The 20,530-nt window shown below is 45.4% G+C and overlaps 1 protein-coding gene across 2 annotated transcripts in view; it reads left to right on the top strand.

The window, feature by feature from the left end:
* jag2b (jagged canonical Notch ligand 2b) overlaps window positions 1-14,556 on the top strand; it is a 41,446-nt gene extending 26,890 nt beyond the window's left edge. The window contains exons 6-26 of one of the 2 annotated variants that reach the window (XM_076756264.1): window positions 604-734; window positions 2,279-2,398; window positions 2,729-2,842; window positions 3,100-3,213; window positions 4,565-4,678; window positions 5,122-5,168; window positions 5,322-5,495; window positions 8,195-8,357; window positions 8,456-8,617; window positions 8,925-9,038; window positions 9,202-9,315; window positions 9,531-9,644; window positions 9,828-9,944; window positions 10,394-10,421; window positions 11,020-11,105; window positions 11,761-11,874; window positions 12,023-12,138; window positions 12,468-12,725; window positions 12,833-12,964; window positions 13,421-13,571; window positions 13,691-14,556. In XM_076756264.1, the coding sequence (XP_076612379.1) occupies window positions 604-734; window positions 2,279-2,398; window positions 2,729-2,842; window positions 3,100-3,213; window positions 4,565-4,678; window positions 5,122-5,168; window positions 5,322-5,495; window positions 8,195-8,357; window positions 8,456-8,617; window positions 8,925-9,038; window positions 9,202-9,315; window positions 9,531-9,644; window positions 9,828-9,944; window positions 10,394-10,421; window positions 11,020-11,105; window positions 11,761-11,874; window positions 12,023-12,138; window positions 12,468-12,725; window positions 12,833-12,964; window positions 13,421-13,571; window positions 13,691-14,229 (3,022 nt within the window). In that variant the 3' untranslated portion in view covers window positions 14,230-14,556. The remainder of the gene's footprint in view (window positions 1-603; window positions 735-2,278; window positions 2,399-2,728; window positions 2,843-3,099; window positions 3,214-4,564; window positions 4,679-5,121; window positions 5,169-5,321; window positions 5,496-8,194; window positions 8,358-8,455; window positions 8,618-8,924; window positions 9,039-9,201; window positions 9,316-9,530; window positions 9,645-9,827; window positions 9,945-10,393; window positions 10,422-11,019; window positions 11,106-11,760; window positions 11,875-12,022; window positions 12,139-12,467; window positions 12,726-12,832; window positions 12,965-13,420; window positions 13,572-13,690) is intronic. The other variant, XM_076756266.1, reaches the window with a different exon arrangement.
* Window positions 14,557-20,530: the final 5,974 nt, after the last annotated feature.

The following is a 20,530-nucleotide window of genomic DNA, read 5'->3' as shown; positions in this document are numbered from 1 at the left end:
CTTCTAAACTGAGAGAGGCACAAATCATGTTTTAATCAGGCTTCATTGACTTAATTTGTCTTGGCTGCATCCACAGCAGAAGGAGGAAACACAACAAAATCAGCACAGCTTGACTTTTTTTTTTTCCCTTGTAAGACATAAAAAGAGAGCTTGATGTTTTAGAGCAAAGCTGAAGATGAATGTTAGGTTTCATAATTGAAGGTGTTGATGATGATGACGATGTGACCAGTTAAAATTTAGAAGCAGTGACACCTTTCAGTAAAATGTGACAGACATTTATTTCTAAGGCCCTTAATGGCAACATGCCATCATGCATCACTTCCTTTAAACTGGTCCCATAGTCATGATTAGACCTGTTCAAGTGATTGGCCAATGCTTAAAGTCCTGCATGCAAACACAGAATTTGAGAGAAGTGCTGCACACACTTGAAGCAACATGACTACAAACTACTCCCTGCTTGAACTGTGTTCTGCTGTATGTTTGCTCATCATTTATTTCTGTATTCATTCTCTTTTGACTGTACTGATGGGCTGAAAGTGAAGGCATGATTCTTCGAGATTTAAATAAAGGTTATACTAACGTTTCGGTGCCCGTGCTCGACAGGTGTAGCTACGGCTGGCAGGGCCATTTCTGTGACGAATGTGTGCTCTATCCCGGATGCGTCCACGGGACCTGCAACACCCCCTGGCAGTGCAACTGCGAGAGGAACTGGGGGGGCCTGCTGTGCGATAAAGGTTTGGAAAAGCTCTTATTTTTTGGTTTATTTCATCACCTCCCACTCAGGACGCTGGCAGACTCCTTTCCTCTCATCCTGCACGTCCCCTCGAGCTACAGTTGCAGCAAGCAGCAGAAATGACTTTTGAGGAAGCAACATATCATCCTGTAAAATAGTAATGCTGCTATGGTGAGCTTTTATGTGGCCTGAGAAACCGGCTCATCTGTCCTGGTCTCTGTTGTTAGAATAAAATACATCCTGGCCTCCTTAAAGTGCACAGAGGCACATTCAGCTAAAAGGTCCCGTCACCTAACGGCCATTCTCAGAGACGATTTGAGCTGAAGCGATCAGACCTTTTTATTTATTAACTGATTCATTGTCAAGAAAAGTAACAATCCAGAAAACAGAATAATCAATAATGAAGATAATGGTTAGCTGCAGCCGTACGGGTGATGCTAGCACATTTTAGGCAGTGTGTTTACAAAGTGAGCATATGATTAGAAGTATTTAAACTCAGTGAATGTGTGTATTTCAGTGACAAAATGTTCTAAAACCATTGGACACAGTAATGTAAGCGTTTCTGTCATTTCATCCGTTTCATGTCGTGTTCAGTTGTCTCAAGAATTGACCTCACATGAGGTCTGCGTCCTCTCCGCTCCTCGTCCTCTCTGACTGGAGACCAGCAGCTGGATAGTTTTACTGCCTGTGAGATCTGAGCAGCGGCAGGGACACTCGATCCCCTCGCATCCCTTCGTCACCGAAGGCTCTTCGGGGGATGAGAATGGGTCCTGAGTTCCCCTGTGGAGACAGATCCCTGCTCTTTTATTTACCAGCCTTTAGGGCGACCTGGCCTTTAGCCTAAGGATGGTGTGCAGGGATCAAATAGGGTTCAGTTTGTTCTGTATCTGGAAACGAGGAGTCCAAAACTGAATGACAGCTGCTCATCACAGGATGATGCTTGTTGCCATTATATTTTGCATGCACAGGTTTTCACAGGTTACGACTTAAACATCTGTGACACGATGGACTCAGTGAGGACAGATGGCCTTGCCTTGTCCTCGGAATCAATAAAGTTTATTAAGTTATGTTAATAATATTCATTGTTAAGCTTAGACCAGGGCAGTCGTAACCAGCAGAAAGGCCACATTTCACCATGTTTCCCTCATCACTGTCATTCGTTATCTCGTTGCGCCCTCTTCTTCTGCAGTAATTTAATGGCTCCCAACTGGAGAATCTGTGCTACCAGCTGATTATCTCAATGCATTTTCTTTAGCTGACAAACATAGCTAAAAACGTCACTAAATTTGAGTGGAAACCTGACGAGCGTCTATAGCTTAAATTCAGAGGCACAGTTCAGTGTGGAGACACACAAAGCTTCATGTTCAGGATCATGTGTTCAGAGTCAAAGTCTATCACAGATGGGAAAGTTTTTGCAGAGAATTCAGGCTGGATGGATGAATTCATTTGCTGCTCCTCAAATCTGATTGGAAATATGATCAAAAATGGGTGAAATACTCGTATTAATCGCTGACTAAATGTCTGTAATTGTGCATCTGCCTTCAGATCTGAATTACTGCGGCCGCCACCAGCCTTGTGTCAACGGAGGAACCTGCATGAACACCGAGCCAGACGAGTACTACTGCGCCTGTCCACAGGGATACTCCGGCAAGAACTGCCACATCGGTGAGAAGGACCCACACTTACTGTTTCTGTTCAGTTTCTCCTCTTCAGTTCATTCATTAAGGTTATGATTCCTGTGGGGAAAAGTCCTCCGTGAAGGCAGCACTGTGCTGTGTAACAAAGACGCAAACATTTCTTGGTTGCAGCTTCTGAAACGTGTTAGCATTTCGTGCTAGCATTGTGAGGATGCGTAGATAATAGCAACGAAAGATAATAAGTCAAGAGTCAATCAAAACATGCCTGACATGAAAACGTACACCTTCATGATAGATGTAGCATTGACAGAGGATGCCGTTTATAACATACGCCCCCCCCCCCCCCCCCCCCCTTCAGCCGAGCACGCCTGTGTTTCCAGTCCCTGCGCCAGCGGTGGTACATGCCACGAGGTTCCCACGGGCTTCGAGTGCCAGTGTCCGCCGGGCTGGGAGGGTCCGACCTGTGCCAACAGTGAGTTCCTTTGAATCATCTCCACGTCGCCGCTTCGTTTTCCTCTCGTCTGTCGGCATGACATAATTCTCCCTCTCTTCCCTGTTGGACACTCTTTTGTGATGTTTACCAATCGAGCGCGCTCTAGTTCAGCATCCACTAACATGGAGATGACCTTGATTCATTGAGAAGGAATCGTCCTTCTTAATCAGTCAACAAACCTCTCATCTCCTCCTCGTCCTCGTTCACCATCACCATTGAAGTGTGTGTTTTCTCAGATCTGGACGAGTGTGCCTCCGGCCCCTGTGCTCAGGGTGGAACCTGCATCGACCTGGAGGATGGCTTCGAGTGCGTGTGCCCTCCACAGTGGGAGGGAAAGACCTGCCAGATAGGTGAGACTCGCACACCTACACACACACACACAGCTTCATACTTTTTGTTTGCTTCTGTCAGGAGGTTGTTTAAAAACGGATTTCCCGTCTTCAGGATTCCTTCATCTCTGCAGGGAGATGTGTTTTCTTTCCTGTTTGTTCCATTTTCCAAAACAAATAAATGGCCTCTCAGGCACGCCATCGCTCAGGCTAACTGTGTTTTTAGATTAAAATTGGCAACCAGCAACCTGAGCCCCGTGGCCAGAGTACAAGCTGTCAATATCCTGGACGAGCTGGCAGCTGCATGGCCGCCCTTTTTTTTTTTTCCTCAATGACTTTATGAGCTACGAGTGTGTCTATATCAGGCTGTTTGTTTGTCGCTGGCATTGGTTTCTGTATCGCTCCCGTCTCGAGAAGCGGACGTGACCGGCGTGAAGCCAGGAAATGGATTACGACCGGTAAACAAAGTTGGGGTGCGTGTGCGAGCGTGGTGGAAGGGTTGAAGGTCGGAAAGAGATCCCAAGAGTTCAGTGTCATCTTACCGGCTCAGATCTCGGCTTACAGGCAGCCATTGGCCTCCTGTCTTACCTGGCGATTGTGTGTGTGGAGTTTAGGGTTTCACAGAAAAGACAGGTGTGTGTGTGTGTGTGTGTGTGTGTGTGTGTGTGTGTGAGCACAGCAGGACTCCCTGCAGACTGCCCCCCCCTTCCTTTAGTATCCGAGCAGCGGTGCTTTTCTTTGTGGGAACACTGTTGGTGGAGGTGGTGAATGTTTGTGGGTGAAGCTGTGCCGTTTGCGCTCATTTCATCCATCTCGAATGAAAACAGTGATGTGTCAGCGGTTGTTTCTCTCTCTGAAACTTCACAGGAGCCTCTGTGGTGGAGTTCTGGCCACAGGACCTGCAACACCAACATGTTTTTTGATTATATTTGGCCAGAAAGAAATGAATTTTCAACTTGATCTCATACTTCAGACATCGGGAAATGCTCAATTAATAGATTTTGTGATAGGCCGCAGGTTTTATGGGGGGTTTGAAGGGGGCATTTTAACCTTTATTGGCCAGCTGACAGTTCAGATGAAGGCAGTGAATATGGGGAAAGAGAGAGATGTCTTGCATGTCACGCCTCTGTTTCCCTGATAGTTCTGCATTACTGACATGAGCAATGATTAAAGTGCAGCTTTAAAATGCAAGCACACACAACTAAAGTTAAACAGATTTGATTTGTAGCCATGAACACGGTGCCAGTTCTGTCATTTCTGTGTTAGCTGGCCTTCAAAGGTTGGATTGCTGGTCTCTTTTCTTTCTCTTTGTCCTTTCCTTGGTTTGTTTCAACTTATGGACTCGGTCTCCTTCTTCATCCTGCCTTTACAGATGCAAATGAGTGTGCAGGAAATCCCTGTGTGAACGCTCACTCTTGCAAAAATTTGATTGGCGGATATCACTGCGACTGTTTTCGGGGATGGTCCGGACAAAACTGTGACATCAGTCAGTATTTCCTCTCCTTAAAAGTCTAAATCTCTGTCCTTCCACTGGCGTCGTCTTCTTCTTCTGGCCACTTACAAACGCCTCCTCTCACTTCCCGGACACTCGCCATACGTAGGCATAGTTCAGCTTCACTCACTTTCCCCACATGTGGTAACCCGTTTCTTTCTCGTCTTGGCAAACTGAAGCTCCAGCTCTGCCCTCATCATGACTGAACTTGCATGCCCAGTTCCTCTCTCTGGATCCAATGCATGCCCAGTTACAGTCTACACAAGGTCTATCTGACTCTCTTGGCTTCACTAGTTGTTTCTATTCCAAACTTTGGCTCAATCTGTGCACATCCCGCAGAGTAGATTGCACCCTGATGATGCATAATGTGATAAACTCCCATATGGAAATCATTTCATGTGCTTCATCATGTTTAATCACGTCTTCCTCCTCTTCAGACATCAGCGGCTGCCACGGTCAGTGCCAGAACGGAGCAACATGCAAGGTAATGGATGTTTTCATCTTAATCTGCCGTATGTTCCAACCTCCACTTTTGCTCTTGGCGCTGCTGCATACACACACACACACACACACACACACACACACACACACACACACACACACCAAACCAGCAGCTCTTCATTTGTGTTTTCTTTAGGAGGGCCCGAGGGGTTACCACTGCCAGTGTCCTCCAGGTTTTGTGGGCACTCACTGTGAAATCCAGAGGAATAAGTGCGACAGCCGTCCATGCCAGAACGGCGGCCGGTGTCACGCGGTGTTGGACGGCTTTGTGTGTCAGTGCCCACCAGAGTTTGCTGGACAGCTGTGTGAGGTGAGACTCAGACTTATTGTGGCCGCATTGACAGTTTGTACAAACTTTTTGATAACCTTGGTATTTAAGCAGTGACACATCACATGTTTGACCACCTTTAGACTGTTTTTATACTTTTCATACTAGCTTAGTATCTAAAGAACATGTCGGTCTTCATCCGTGGAGTCTGCCATGTTGCACCGCCATGTTTCTACAGTAGCCTAGAAGAGACAAACCAAACAGTGGCTCTAGAGGGGCCTTTTGCATTTTTAGATGCCACAAAATCCTACGTACTGAACCTGACAAATACCGCCTGTTCATGAGTCTGAGTGCATTCCTGAGATTGGATCATTAGCAAAGATTCAAAGTGAATATCTGAGGTGACCTTTTCTGCTCTGTTTGAGGGCAAATTTCCCACCATGGAGCTTCAGGCTACAGTCAGAAATCAGATGCAGCAGTGCCAGCAGTCAGATTAGGGGACGTGAACATTTTGAAAATATGAAAACAGCTGCCAAAGCTGGTCGGTGAGTGGTCCATGACTGGAAATGAGACCGTCACAGAGATGCATGTGTGACAGAGGTGGACATGTTGTCATGGCAAAACATGCCCGTAAAATCAACAATCGAAAGAAAACGAAACTCTGCAGGCCGTGATAATGATAGCGTGAACAGAATATTAATACTTACTTGGCAGCCAGTTGGATTGAGGAGAATATACACTGAGTGACTTGTAACGCTGTGCAAATACACAAACCGCAGCAGTCATTACAACACAGTGATCCAAGCCAACTGTCCACTGCAGTGTGCCAAATTATTGCTATGGCCTGTCTGTTTGGTGTGCTCCAATAAGCAAAGCCCAGGCTTCATTGCAGACCTGAGTGGTAATTGATCATTTTATTTATTTAATTATGACATATCAGTGTCCTTGCTGATGGCTTTTATATTTGAAGCGCACGTTTGAAGCTAATGTAGGTTAGCAGTGAGGAAACCGACACTTCGCTGCATCTCTTGGGCCCTGAATGGAGGACATTGCTGGTCAGGGCCCAGTCCTGTTTTAGCATCCCTACTATAAATATGAGCCTCACTGAATGAGGTGACGCTGGATTTCTGCCCACATACTACAGAGTTCTGATACCTGCTATGGCACGGTGTACATTCCTGCCCCGCAGTGCCAAAACTATAACGCCTCCAGCATCATATTTCTCTGATTAGTATCTCCTCTCAAGTCCAGGAAGGATTGATTGTGCAATGTTGTTTTTTTGCCCAGTCCTCATCTGACTGGTAGTCTTTAGAGGAAATAAGGACAACATGAATCCAAAGAGCCACATCTGCTCTCTTAGTTGGTGACATGCTTGTGTTGATCATGCAGTAGCAGTTTATGAAAGTCCTCTGTGTCCCATGTATAATTAACTTGGAAATTCAACCCGATAAAGATTTGATTTGTATATTTAGCCACATTAGCGGAATTGCTTTTGTGGAAAAGCAAAGCTCTGCTGTGCATGTCATTGTTTAAATCTATGTTCAGATCTGAGGACCTGCTCACTGATTCACACTTAATAATGCAGACAAACATCCTCTCGAACAATACGAGCAACCTTCAAAAGTCAGTTCATAGCAGAATGTTAATTTTCATGGTTGACCACATGTAAATTCTAACCTCGCCTTGTGGTTTAAATAAATTCTCAGCCCGTCTGCTGCAATGAAAAATGCCCCTCGTGCTGTGAACAGTGCAAACAGTTACGTTAATGTGCAGAAGATTTATAGCCACTCTTGCCCTCAGACACGATCTCCTGACCACACACATGCAAATGCTGAAGAAAAAAAATGTATCTGGCCCCGACACTTAGAGTAAAATAAACTGTGCGTGACCACAGTCTTCACCCACGCTGTTGCCCTATTCTAACTCTCTTGTTCAGCACCTTAAATGGCAAAGGGGTGCAACCCAGAGTTTATGCACAGTAAGCTTCTGTTTACATAAACTGAGAGATTTTCACTCCAACCTCTGAGTTGCGGCTTGTAGAAATGGCGAAAAGATGTCACCGTGGCCTCTCGTTGGGTTCTTTCTGTGTCACGGTGGTATGACAGATGATTTAGCTGTATTATGTCCGCTGTGGCTCTGCATGACGTGGGACCAGAGTCAACGTCTTCCTCTTGCCTGCTCAGTTTCTCGCTCTCTCTCTCTCTTCTGCCCGGCGTCTGTCTCAGAATAATCTTGCAAGATTAAGCCGGGCAGAGATGTAAAACCAAAAGCGTGGATTCCCTTGATGAGCTTAGGGAAAGTTTCTGAGGCTTACTTTGCTCGTACGCTTACTTTCGATTTGTGCGGAATGGCGGCGGCGGCGGCTTGAGCCGAGCTAAGCCGCTCACCTACACGGACTTTAGATCTTCTTTCTCCATTGCTCATTTAGCTTCACTTGTTTTAATTATCACCAAATAACCATTTTAGTGAGGCGCTGGTGTTTGGTAGGTCGAGTTAGTGTGACAGCAGTAGGCTACAACAGGCTCGTGGCCAAAGATCAGCTCAGATCGATTGACTGTCTGGAAACTCTCTCGCCTCCAACGGCAACTGTCAAAGTGGCCTTTAGCACGGCGCTGCACCCCCATCTGATATTGATTTTTGCAGCTTTAAGTGGCATTTTTAAATTTCAGTTCTTCAGTCTGACCTGTATGTGTCTTCTCTTTTGTAAAGGCAACACTTTCCTCTCTTTCCCATGCCCTCAGATCTCCAGCTGGTCCTCCTCAGACGCCTGCGATCCAAACCCTTGTGAGAATGAGGCCAGGTGCCACAGCATGGACCAGGACTTCTACTGCGCATGTCCCGAAGGCTACGAGGGAAAAACATGTGAGCAGCTCAAGGAGAGCTGCCAAACCAGCCCGTGTCAAGGTGACCGACGTCGACCGCAGCGATGAAACCGAGTGAACGAGCGAGTAGGTCAAAGAAAAGTGATGAATTTGAACTGTTTTTTTTTTTCTTTCTTGCAGTCATTGACAGCTGCACTGTTGCGATAGCGACCAACGACTCGACCGGAGTGCGGCATGTCTCCTCCAACGTCTGCGGTCCACGAGGACGCTGCATCAGCCAGCCCGCGGGAAACTTCACCTGCGTGTGTGATCCGGGCTTCAGCGGCATCTACTGCCATGAGAGTATGTGGAGACTTTAACCTTCAGATCCAACCGACGAGTTCAGATTCATTGAAGAATCCACAAAATAGTCCACGAAAAGCACAAATATCTCATTTTTCAAAACACATGTTTTTAACATACCAGTCTGGTAACATATGCACAGTATAACACAGCTGTAATCGTATCAAATTCAGTGTCATGAGTTATTGCTGTTGACAGATACATTAATGCACACTTAAAATGACCTTTTATAGGCCTTAACGCACATTTCTTTAGTGCATCTGAATGCTTAAAAAAGTGTTTGGTCTGTGTAACCTCACATTTTCAGATATAAACGACTGCATCAACAACCCCTGTGCAAAGGGAGGGACCTGCATTGATGGCGTGAACTCCTTTCAGTGCTTCTGTCCTGACGGCTGGGAGGGTCGACTGTGCGACCTCAGTGAGTTCCTCGCCTCTCACATAACTGTTTGTCTTTTCAGCCAGTCTGTGCATCATTTTAGAGAGGAAGTCGTGTCTCGGGTAGAGCTTCTGCTCGCCCTGCTCTGCATTTCTTTGCACTAAACGGGAGACAGTCGGGTAAAGATCGCCTCAACCTTTTTCAGATGTCAACGAGTGCAGACACAACCCGTGCAAGAATGGCGGACGCTGCGTCGACCTGGTGAACGACTTCTACTGCGAGTGTGCCGACAACTGGAAGGGCAAGACCTGCCATTCCCGTGAGTTATGCTGACCGTGTGTTAACGAGTGTGTTTATGTTCGGAGCTCGCCTTGGCCCCAACTCCACCGTGCTACACATCTTTGTATGTTTTGACAGCTAAAACATGTTTACACGATGTCGACACTGAGTGTGTATGATCCTTTCTTGCCGACGCTGTGGATAGTCACGTGAAGATGCTGTGTGACCGCAGTGTTTCTTTGTAATCCTGCCCAGGCGAGAGCCAGTGTGACGCAACCACCTGCAGTAACGGAGGCACCTGCTACGACCACGGGGACGCCTTCCGCTGTGCCTGCCCGCCCGGTTGGGGTGGAAACACGTGCAACACAGGTGAGGCCTCAGGATGGCCTCTGTCCACCAGCATTAAAATAAGTGTCAAACAATCCATCATGATCATCGGTCCGGAAAAAGAGCAAAGTTGTTGTTCACTCATATTTGATTTATTGTGTAACTATGCTGTCAACAATCTGGTGCTCGTCTATGATCTAACCAGTGCTTCCTCTCGTCCCGCAGCCAAGAACAGCACGTGCGCCTCCAGTCCTTGTTCCAACGGTGGAACCTGTGTGGGGGGAGGAGACACCTTCACTTGCATCTGCAAAGAGGGCTGGGAGGGCCCCACCTGTGGCCAAAGTTAGTTTCTCTCTGTAGCTTTGCATGTGACTGGCATGAAAGTCGCCGTGATCTGTAGCTTTGAGTGAGCTCAGACGCCATCACCTCCTGCTGCTCTAATCCAGCTCATGTGATGTGGCATTTCAGCATTAATTTGTCGTAAGAAAAGATAAATAGTGTTAGTTTTATCACAAGATGGCTTGAGTACATAAAGGATATGTGTTTTAGGGAGCTGTTTACTTTATCTTTTTGACTTACTGAAGAAATGCACTCAGAGTAGCTCGTTGCTGCTGTGCTAATGCTTGAGCATACGCTACAGGCATGAGGAGCCACATGCAGCTAGCATTAAAATGTGACAAATATTTGATGTTCAATGGTGACATTTTATGAGAGCAGTGGAAAAAATGACATGAAATGAACAAATACGTGACTCAGCACTAAATATCTTTTTCTCTCGCTCTCTTCAACAGATATAAACGACTGCAACCCTCATCCGTGGTACGTAGCGTTTCCTGCCTCACACACTCCTGTGGCGTAGCCAAACCCCCACCCCTCACCCCCCGCCTTTCATCCCCATCGTCTTGCCTCCCTCATCTCCACACTTCACACAGGCCGGAGGGGTGAAGGGCTGCTAAAAGCAGTGGAAGTTGTCCTTAAACCAAGCCTCAAAGGGGGCATCTCTCAGAACAGGGGGCTTGGCTGTTGAATAGGATAGAGAAAGGTGGAGAGAGAGGTTTTTAGATGTGGGGGGGGGGGGTCCCACCTACCCCGTGGTGAATGCAGGTGGGGGAGTGGCGGAGGGGGGCATACGTGTCCATTCTTCCCGTGCGACCTGGGGGGGAGCCGGGCTTTGAGGAGGAATGGAAGAGAGGCGTGATGAGAGGAGGGGAGGGAGGGACTGGACACGGCAATTAGCATCTGAAAGGTGGAGGCTTGTATTGATGAGTTGAATTGAGCCTTGTGACCCCCACCACCACCATCACCGCCATCTCACACACACACACACACACACACACAATGAGCTTTGTTGCAGCTGGAAAGGATGTGGCTCTTGTACGGCCTCATCTGATCTTTTTTTATGTCTTTCCTCTCTCAGTTACAACGGCGGTATCTGTGTGGACGGAGTCAACTGGTTCCGCTGCGAGTGCGCTCCTGGTTTCGCTGGACCAGACTGCCGAATCAGTGAGTGATGACTGTGCAACACACATTTTTTGGTGCAGTGCAAATATGCAAAACCCCCCCCAATGAAAACATTTTAAATTAAGATCCTTCAAGACCATAACTTAACTGAAGTATCATGATGAAGAGGATGGAGCAAGGAAAGAAAAAAGGGGGGACAAGGAGGAGATGGACACATTGACACCTAAATGTAAGACCGGGACGCCGCCCTCTCCCTTTTTCTCGGCACTTTAACGCCTCAGGGGTCAGAGGTCGTCCCTCCTCCATACTCTCACAGTCACACAAACACACACGGAAGACAAATTACCCAGTGACCCTGAAATTCTTCTTCTCTGCTCTTTTGTTTGGGCCGGATAGCGGTCACCTTTTCTGTCAGGCTTGAATTTGAGAGTCCTCATCCAGACTGTGTTCATGTGGAATCTGGGTGACAATGGCCCGGGGTTAGCAGTGATTTTGGTGGGAAGGCACAATGGATAGTGTCACTCAAAGATCAGCTCAGATCGGCGGCGGGCTGGTAGTTAAACATGTGCACCGTTCACTCAGCTTGATGTGCCAGTCTTTGATGTGACCAGGCCTTTACTGGCTTATAAAGGCTCATAAAATAGAAAATGCTGGTCTGGTGTGTGACTTAAATGTGATGCTCTTCTTCCCTCCACAGACATAAACGAGTGCCAGTCTTCACCCTGTGCCTACGGAGCCACCTGTGTGGACGAGATCAACGGTTTCCGCTGCATCTGTCCGCTGGGCAGAACAGGAGCCCGATGCCAAGAGTGTAAATACAACTCATTAATTCTCCTTCTCCTTCTTGGAGTTTATGTCATCAAACTCGGTGCTCATGTCTTGTTGATGCAGGATTTTGACTCCATCAGTGCAGACTTCTTGCTGCAGAAGTTCAGTCGTCTCTTTCTGTCTCTGTGTAGTCATAGGTATCGGGAAGTCTTGCCACTATGCTGGGCTGCAGTTTCCCCACAGCAGCCGCTGGGAGGAAGAGTGTAACAGCTGCCATTGCATCAATGGCAAAGTGGACTGTACAAAGGTAACACAGGCCTTCTAAAAGCAGTGCCAGCACATTGTGATAAATATCATAGAACAAAAACAAAAGCAATTTGAAGAAGTCTCTGTGGTGTTTGGGATATTGTGATGGACTTTTTTCCCACTATTTTACATTTTGTGGAGCAAACGATCAATGAGTTACTCGAGAAAATAGTCTGAAAGATTAATCGATAAAGAAAATGTTATTTGCAGCCCTAAATGAGATGATAGCTAACATTTTCTGGTTGCCAGAACAAAGCAGCATGCTGGGTTATATCAGTATAAGGAGTTCATGTAGTTCCTGTAGTTGAATATGTGGATCTGTGACACCAGGTGCTGTGTGGACGTCGTCCCTGCCGGCTCCGGTCATCAGACCAGGACCAGAGACCGCAGTCCTGCCCGGCTGGACAAGAGTGTCTGGAGCACAGTTACCTCACCTGCTTCTCTCCCCCTTGCCACGAGTGGGGGGTTTGCTCCATGGCTGGACCCTCACCTCCACAAGCAACCACCAAGTGCCAGCCGAACAGCGGGCATTTGGACAACAGCTGTGGCCGCATAACACTTGTTTTCAACAGAGACAAAGTGCCACCAGTGAGTCATCTCCTCGCATATAGTTTTTTTTTTTTTTTCTTTCCAGCCTTGAACCAAATGGTGGCTTTCGTGCTGTTGCTGATCAGACTGTGTTTGCACATATGCAGGGAACAACAGTGGAGAACATCTGCTACGAGCTGAGGTATCTTCCTGACACCCGAAGCTTGGCGAAGGACCACGCCCTTCTCCTGCTCTGTGACCTCTCTCATTCGAATCAGGATGCTGTAGACGTGGCTATAGTAAGTGAACGATCCACACTTGAATTTGAAGATCCTGTTCTTGGTTTACAGTGTCCACTATACTCTTGTTGTGCACAGTATTATTGAAACTGTAGCTGAGAAGCACAGTGTTGGAGGTCATTAGCTTTTATATCCAGGTTGGCTGGCACAACTGCCCACAGAACTTGTTGCATTAAATCAGAATTCATTAAACAGTTTGACTAAATTAAGGGTTAGGGCGATAAATTCTGTTATCAAAGGCTTTGCAATATCAAGTTAATGAAAAGGAATAGCTTGAAATCTTTGGAAATTAACTCAATCTTGCTGAGAGTTGGATGAGAAGATTGATATCACTCTCAGTTCAGCTTAGCATAAAGACTGGAAGCAGTGGGAAATGTCTAGCTTGTATTTTGTTTGTACACAAGCATAAACGTAAAAATTATAAATTGTTAACATGCTCTCTGGTTTGGTTCTCAGTCGTTCCAGCCAGAGGATCTACCAGACCACAGCCTGATCCAGGAGGCAGCCAGCGCCATAGTGGGCTCCTTGTCCAAGCGGCACAACAGCACCATCATGCTGGCAGTCATCGAGGTCAAAGTGGAAACACAGGTCATGCCCCCTTCAGTGGGTGAGTAATAATTAGCAAAGGTGTCCCACAAGGGTTTGTCATGGGCCCCATGTAGTTCCTCACTGGTGACTGATTTCCTCGTCCTTCATTTCCCGTCTCGTGCATCTTGATGTCCACAGATTACCTGGTGCCTCTCCTGTGTGTGGTCTTCTGCTTGCTCTGCCTCTTCTGCATCATCGTATGTGTTTGGTGGACACGCAAACGGAGAAAAGAGCGCGAGAGGAACGTACGATCAGCGGCTGACGGCAGCGTGAACAACCAGTGGGAGCCGCTCCGGCTTGTCGTGGGACGTCAGCAGCAGCAACAGCAGCAGCTGAAGGAAAGCAACAGGGAGGCCGAGCAGGAGCGCAAAAAGCTCATGGGCCCCTCCTATCGGACGTGTGAGGGGGAGGAGGAGGAGGATGAGGAGGAGGAGACGGAAGGCGAGCTTGAGCTCGAGGATGAGTGTGGTGGAGCAGAGGCGGGAAAGCAGCCAGTCAGTAAGTACTCTAAGACTGCAGTGCAGTCCAGTGGGGGAGTGATCTGTACCCTGCACAGCTCCAGTTCACCCCTCAAAGCGCCCCACCGGACCCCAAGCTACAGCCCCAAAGACAACCGCTGGAAAAATGTTAGCGCGGCCTTGACTGGTCAAAAAGACCTCAGAGACCATTGTGTATAAGAAATCTAAACAAAGGACTCGCAGTGTGAGTGCAAGAAGCTGCAAGGCAGCGATTATTCTTATTTTTTGGACTACTTTGGGAAGAAAAAAAAGGCTTTGTGTTTTCATAAGCCGTTCTTTGCTTTGTTTTCATGTTTTCGTCACTGTCACCTGACATGATTTTTGATTCAGGGGGCTAGAGCACAGTGAACATCCTTTTTTACTTCTGTTCACTTATTTTTCTTTAATTATGTACAAAAGGAGCTGAAATGTTGTGAAAGAGGCTCTCTTCAGTTTTGGTTTATGGAAATGTACCATTTAAAGAAACGATGAATCATCGAAAAGGAGAAAAAAAAAAAAAACAACCTGTATAAAGTTTTTTTGTTTGATTGTTTACAGATGATTATGATTTAGTTGTCAGCCGGCTCCTTTTCAGTGTCTGTGGGGGGCAGATACACATTAAAGGGACAGTAAAGGAAGACTTTTGAGGGAAATGGACTGTTGCAGCCACAGTAACAGAGGAAACCCTCCCTTTGCTCTGTCTCTTTCCGGCATTGCCCACCAATCCACCTGTGGCCGTCATGCGCCAGCCTTACCAAAACTCTTGGCCTGGAGGGGAGAGGGGACAGAAACCCCAGTGCCTACTATGTGGCCTTCCATTTTTTTCTCCTGTCTCTCAGTTGTCTTGGCTGAAAGCTCTGTTTGAGGATTTTTTGCAGTATTTGAGTTGGTAGCAAGTGCCTTTCTAAGAGCCACGTCGAGGCTCCAAGTCGCGCTGCCCAGTTTGACCTCCTTGTTCTCAAATCTCAAAGGGATATAAGTGTACATTTAAAGAGTTCAATTTCACAGCAACGCCATTCAAGGTATTTGATCAAAACAGAAATGAATACTCTGTACATATGTGTAAATACTAAAGGAGTCGCTGTGTATATTTGAAATAAGTAACTTAAAGACAAGTCACACATTTTTATTATTATTATTATTATTATTGTTATTACTATGATTAATATTATTTTTATTTTTTTTACAATGCCATTCCTTTTATTTATGCCAGTCAAAATAGGCGCATTTTATAACACTTCATATCCAGAGTCCCACAGTTAAGAGTCTTTACAATGAGGTACCACCAATGAAGGAATTTCTGAAGGGTTTATATATGGTTGTTTTGAGGACGCATCTTTTTTTTTTTTTTTCTTTTTTTTAATTACTAGTAATTAACGTCAAGTTCATACCCCGACCTGGTCCTGTCTCTTTCCTGGATGTATGTGGTCAGTTTTTTGGATGCAAACAAATCCCAATTCTTTCGCACTGAACTGTGTCGATTGAAGGAAACCTGGACTGGCATCGAGACGTTTTTAGTCAGAACAGCATTACAAAACAAATCCCAAACATTTTTAACATGGTCATATTAAAGAAATCTCCACAGGAAGTTGCCTGTTTGGCCACACCTCAATCAGTGATGTCACAGTAGGTGACGTCTACTGTGACATCACAAGCAGGGGTGTGGCCACAGTTGTAGCTTGCTCCTGATTTTCTGCCTGTAGGAAGCATTTGATCCAGTCGTTACCCACCGTTTGACTCTCATTTTTAACTTGCTTTCTATCAGAGGTGTCACTGATTTTGGTTATTTAATCAGAATTTGGTTAAAAAGAATTCACCCGCAGCTTTTTGGCCGGCAGCGTCACAAAGCTGCCAACATTACAGCCTTAAAAAGTCCTCAAACCATTTCTAAACCCATCACAAAGCCTTTTGTTTCAGGTGCCTTAATGTAATGAGTAATGCATTATTTGTGTAATCAATGGTCATCTTTTTTTATGTTGTTGGTTTGTTTTCACTATTACGGAAAGTAACTCTTTAAAACATTGTGTGGTGTATAGTGGCGTGTTTTATTCGCCTGAGTAAAGTGCTCTCCTTGTCTCACTTTGCTATCATGGAGATTTGTGGAATAAAACACTTGATGGAGGATTTAAAAAAAAAAAAGAGTCCACCACCAAGGTCAAATGTGGACATCATGCATTAGCGTCATGTTTGGTTTAAAGGCTTTAATGAAGGGAACAATATTTGCAGATATTTTTTTGTTACCATGCAGATGTGTTGTTTTTTTTTTTTTTAAGTTACCAACTCAGTTCAGAATTACCCCTTTTCATATCATGTTATTGTCTCAAAACGCCATCGTATTTTCTGTAAATGGGACACAGCAAAATAAAGAATTAAAGATGCATCACTGCTGGTGTTAAAAGCTGAATATGCATATTGTACACATTTTATTCTACAAAGGACGCAACTTAATTTTATACAAAGTGAAAAGGTTTCCATTATTTCAGTGGATGTTTCATTGTTATAAATACTCATCCAAGTTATTTATTAAAGCAGTTTTGAGACATCTTTATGACGCTTGTAATATTTGGTTTGCAGCACGCGACACTGGAAAAGCACTGCTGGAAATGTCACTGTCCAGTAAGCATCGAGCATCTGGGTGACGGTGACTTTGTGGGAGGAAATCTGAATTCACAAAACACTTCGAAGTAAAAGTGCTCTTAACCTGTTATGCGCCTTTGAGCTCATTGTTTTGGATTTAAGGCCCACAGCTTTACAGTTTTTATTCAGGCTGCATTCAGCTGCATCAGGTCGATGTTTTCAGGGTAAAGGCTCTGATAAACGTTCTGTACACTTCCTACCCAACACCAAACGTCTGGTTTGTGCCAACTTTGACGCTAACATAATTAACCACTAGCATTTAGCAAGCTAAAGAGCTAGAGATTTCCCTTAAGGCTTGGTGGAGACCAAAAACAGAGATAAAAGAAGAAAGAGTGTTGGGAATATTGGATTTACATTAATCAGAACACCAGAAACACGTGTACAAATGAATGCTAATGTTGCTCCAGGAGTTTCACTTGATATTCACTTTTTATTGTCGTTACTGTTTAAATTCTAAAACTCAGACAAATCTTGCATTGACTATACACATGCAGGTCATATCCCTCATCCACTTTTGTATCACACAGCCATGAAAAATTGGCTGCTGGAAGCTTTTCCCAACAGCACTGAGTAGAAGATCTGATCTGAAAATCTGAATTTCATCTGCAGTGTAAACATGGCCTTGCACAGCAATGCTTTCAGATGTCACCTGACCCCAATCACAAGAAGCATATCTTCTCACCTCATACTAGGAATATCTCCTCAGCAGTTCAGTTTTTGTGTTATTCACACCAAATTTGACATGAAGACTGAACTTTTCAAGTAAATTAAGCTCAACTTCATTGCTCAACTGGAAATGTGTTAATTATATTGATTCTTAATGGTCTTATATGTATTTACACATCAAACCGCCTCTAACTGTTGCCATTTGCACAAGAATCCTCTGAAACCCTGCAGTCCTTGCCCTTGTCTGTGTGGGCTGAGGGCGGGCTGGATCGATCGATCCAATAACCTCACCAGCCTCCTCGCCATCCTGCCATCACTCTCGCTCCCACCACACCAATCGAACCTCATCTCCTGTTCTGGGCCGATTCAGCCTCCGCCAATGGGAGGCTGGCGTGATCGTGCTCGCCACATAAAGATGTGAATGTTTCATGAGTAATGTTATGATGCTGGGTGGAGTGGTGGTGGGGTGGGACGGGACACTTTTCCTCCTCACTCCCATGGGTGCCCCTGGCTGGCGCTAATAGGACCTTCCCTTGTCGGAAAGGCCAGATCGACTTACGCAGGTTTGTGGAAGTGGTGGAGGAGAGGGGGAGGGAGGGATAATGTTTTACGGATGTATAAATCTAATGATGACTGTAAATTCACTTTAAGAAGGGTTTGGTCCTGTAGTCCAAGCATTGCGTGATCCTAAAAAGGGATATACAGTGGATATTAACCATGTGTGTATCAGAATATTGTGTTTGTTTTTCTGTACTTGTATAACATCATGTTGGGGCCAGCTCTCACATGGGACGTAGACCCAGTCCCTGACTATTAGCAGAGATAATATTGAATGTCCAGCATTTATAGGTCAGTTCTCAACACATGGCTTAACTGGTCAGATCATCACACCGCCGGACCAAGGTTACAGTGCTGAGAAATCTAGTTAAAATAAGTTCTTCTGCTCCTAATTCTGATGATTTATTCTAATATCAATTATTATGATGTGCTATATGGCCAAAGTTTTGTGTGCTTTTGGTCTGAGGCTCTTTTCATGACTGAAGCTGGGTCCCTTAGTTCAAATGAAGGGAATCTTAACAGAGAGATCCACCAATTAGCCAACAGATTCATGATGGACAACTAAAAAAAATCATCAGTGCAAATAAAATAAAATGTGATCATTTTTCTCACACATTCTTCCTCCTTGCCAAAACCTGCTGTTTATATTACCCACAAAACAACTCAAGCCAAGACACTTGGATCTGAGATTCAGCTGCCTTATGCTAGTAGTGGCTAATGTAGCCTCAAGCCACTAGCCTCAAACCAGTGGAGTGGAGGCTGTTGTAGCAGCAGATTAATACTCATGATTTTGGAATGAGATGTTCAACAATCACAAATGGGCATAATGTTCAGGTGTCCACATATTTTGGCCGTGTATTGCATCCTGGATCCACTGTTATAGGTATATCTGGTGACTTGTATAAGAGGAAACGTAAATGTGGTTTACAGCATGAGGACTGCTTGCTGAATTGTTTCTGATTTTTGGGCATTTCCAAAAACGCCTTTCAGAAGTCGACCTTTCTGTATTAATCCAAAAGAGAAAGCTTTGCCGTCTCTATTTGTACAGGGTACAGCAGACTTTATCCTTTATACTTTTTTTTGACTTGGCTTGACTTGAATTTAACCTATTTTTGTTGTTAATCGATCCATAGTGTAATGTCAGGTATTATTGTTTTGATTCCTCTTTTGTGTCTAATAACTGCTCAGTTTATTTATTGCCATTGCTGAGTTCAAAGTAGATGTGTGATGTGATGCCAAGTTGCCTTTGTGCCTGTCAGCATCAGTTATCCGGCCCCCCACCCCCCTGCCATCCCAGACTGCATCAGTAAACCGACACCAGATTCCAAAAGTGGCTCCTTACAGCAGCCAAGGACATCTCAGTACGCTGCATTTGTAAACACGTAGTACTACTACACTGAGCTCAAAATGGACGAAAGCATTCGCAGAGGAAACTGCCAAAACGTAGAGGGCATGACTTCTTACTTTACTGGATCAAAGCGGGAACGCTTGCAGTCTTTTGTATGCACACATGCGCCGTCTGTACACACAGGCAGGCTGCAGCAGACCGACCGACTGTGAGATGGTATTTTGTGTGTTTTCCCTGCTCCCTGTCGCAGCTCGGTACATCTGTTGATGTGGGTCTTTGGGACCATCTGACGGTGGAAGCAGCTGGGTGACAGGATTTTAGGCTAAGCCCTCCGTCCCTTTAAACACACACACACACACACACACACACACACACCCACACACACACACACACACACACACACAGAGTTGTGTTTCCATCGCTTTTGGGGACATTACATTGACTTGCATTAATTTCTTGGAGACTATCCCAAAACATTACCCTAACTGCTACACGCCTAACGCTAACCTTAACCAAAGTCTTCACCGCCCCCACAAGGTGACTGTGTAAACAGAATTATGTTCCCGCAACATGATTAATACACACATAAGTCACAAACCAAACATGGTGCTTATGGGACAACAAGCTGGCACGTGCTGGTGGACAGCGGGCTGCAGCTGGTGCCGTGGGCTGACTGAGGCAGGGAGACAAGCCACAGTGTACTGACTGTGTCTGTGTGTGTTTTGGCTGGCACTGCAGGTCTGACTTGCCACTGCAGTAACCCTCCAATGGACCCTTTGCACCAGGAGGTGGGGGAGCATCAAGTTGGCAGAGGGCGGAGGGAGTGCAACTGGGGGTCTTACAGTGTCGCAGCAGTTTTCTGGGACAACTGTTCAGTGTGTGTGTGTGTGTGTGTGTGTATGTGTGTGTGTGTGTGTGTGTGTGTGTGTGTGTGTGTGTGTGCATATGTCTACATAAACAAATAAAATGATTTTTGTGGATTACTAAATACAGAAAATTACTGTATACTTGGATTTTGAATTAAAATAAAGGGGTTGGGGGAGGTAGCCCCTTATGAGAATCAAAACTTTTAACTAGAAATGTATTTTAGTTAAAGCTGCATGTGGAAAATGTACAAGGAATAGCTATCATGTTAAATGGAAATAGATCAGCATCTAATGATTATCTCCATTAATGACCATTTCCTCAATTAAGTCAGCAATCATTTGCCTACTATCATGCAAACAGCATGAATAGTTACACTTTAAAACAATGCTGACTTTAATTTCTGTC

This window comes from Chaetodon auriga, chromosome 18 (assembly GCF_051107435.1).
Source record: "Chaetodon auriga isolate fChaAug3 chromosome 18, fChaAug3.hap1, whole genome shotgun sequence".
Classification (NCBI taxonomy): domain Eukaryota; kingdom Metazoa; phylum Chordata; class Actinopteri; order Chaetodontiformes; family Chaetodontidae; genus Chaetodon; species Chaetodon auriga.
This window is presented reverse-complemented; position numbering and strand designations above follow the sequence as displayed.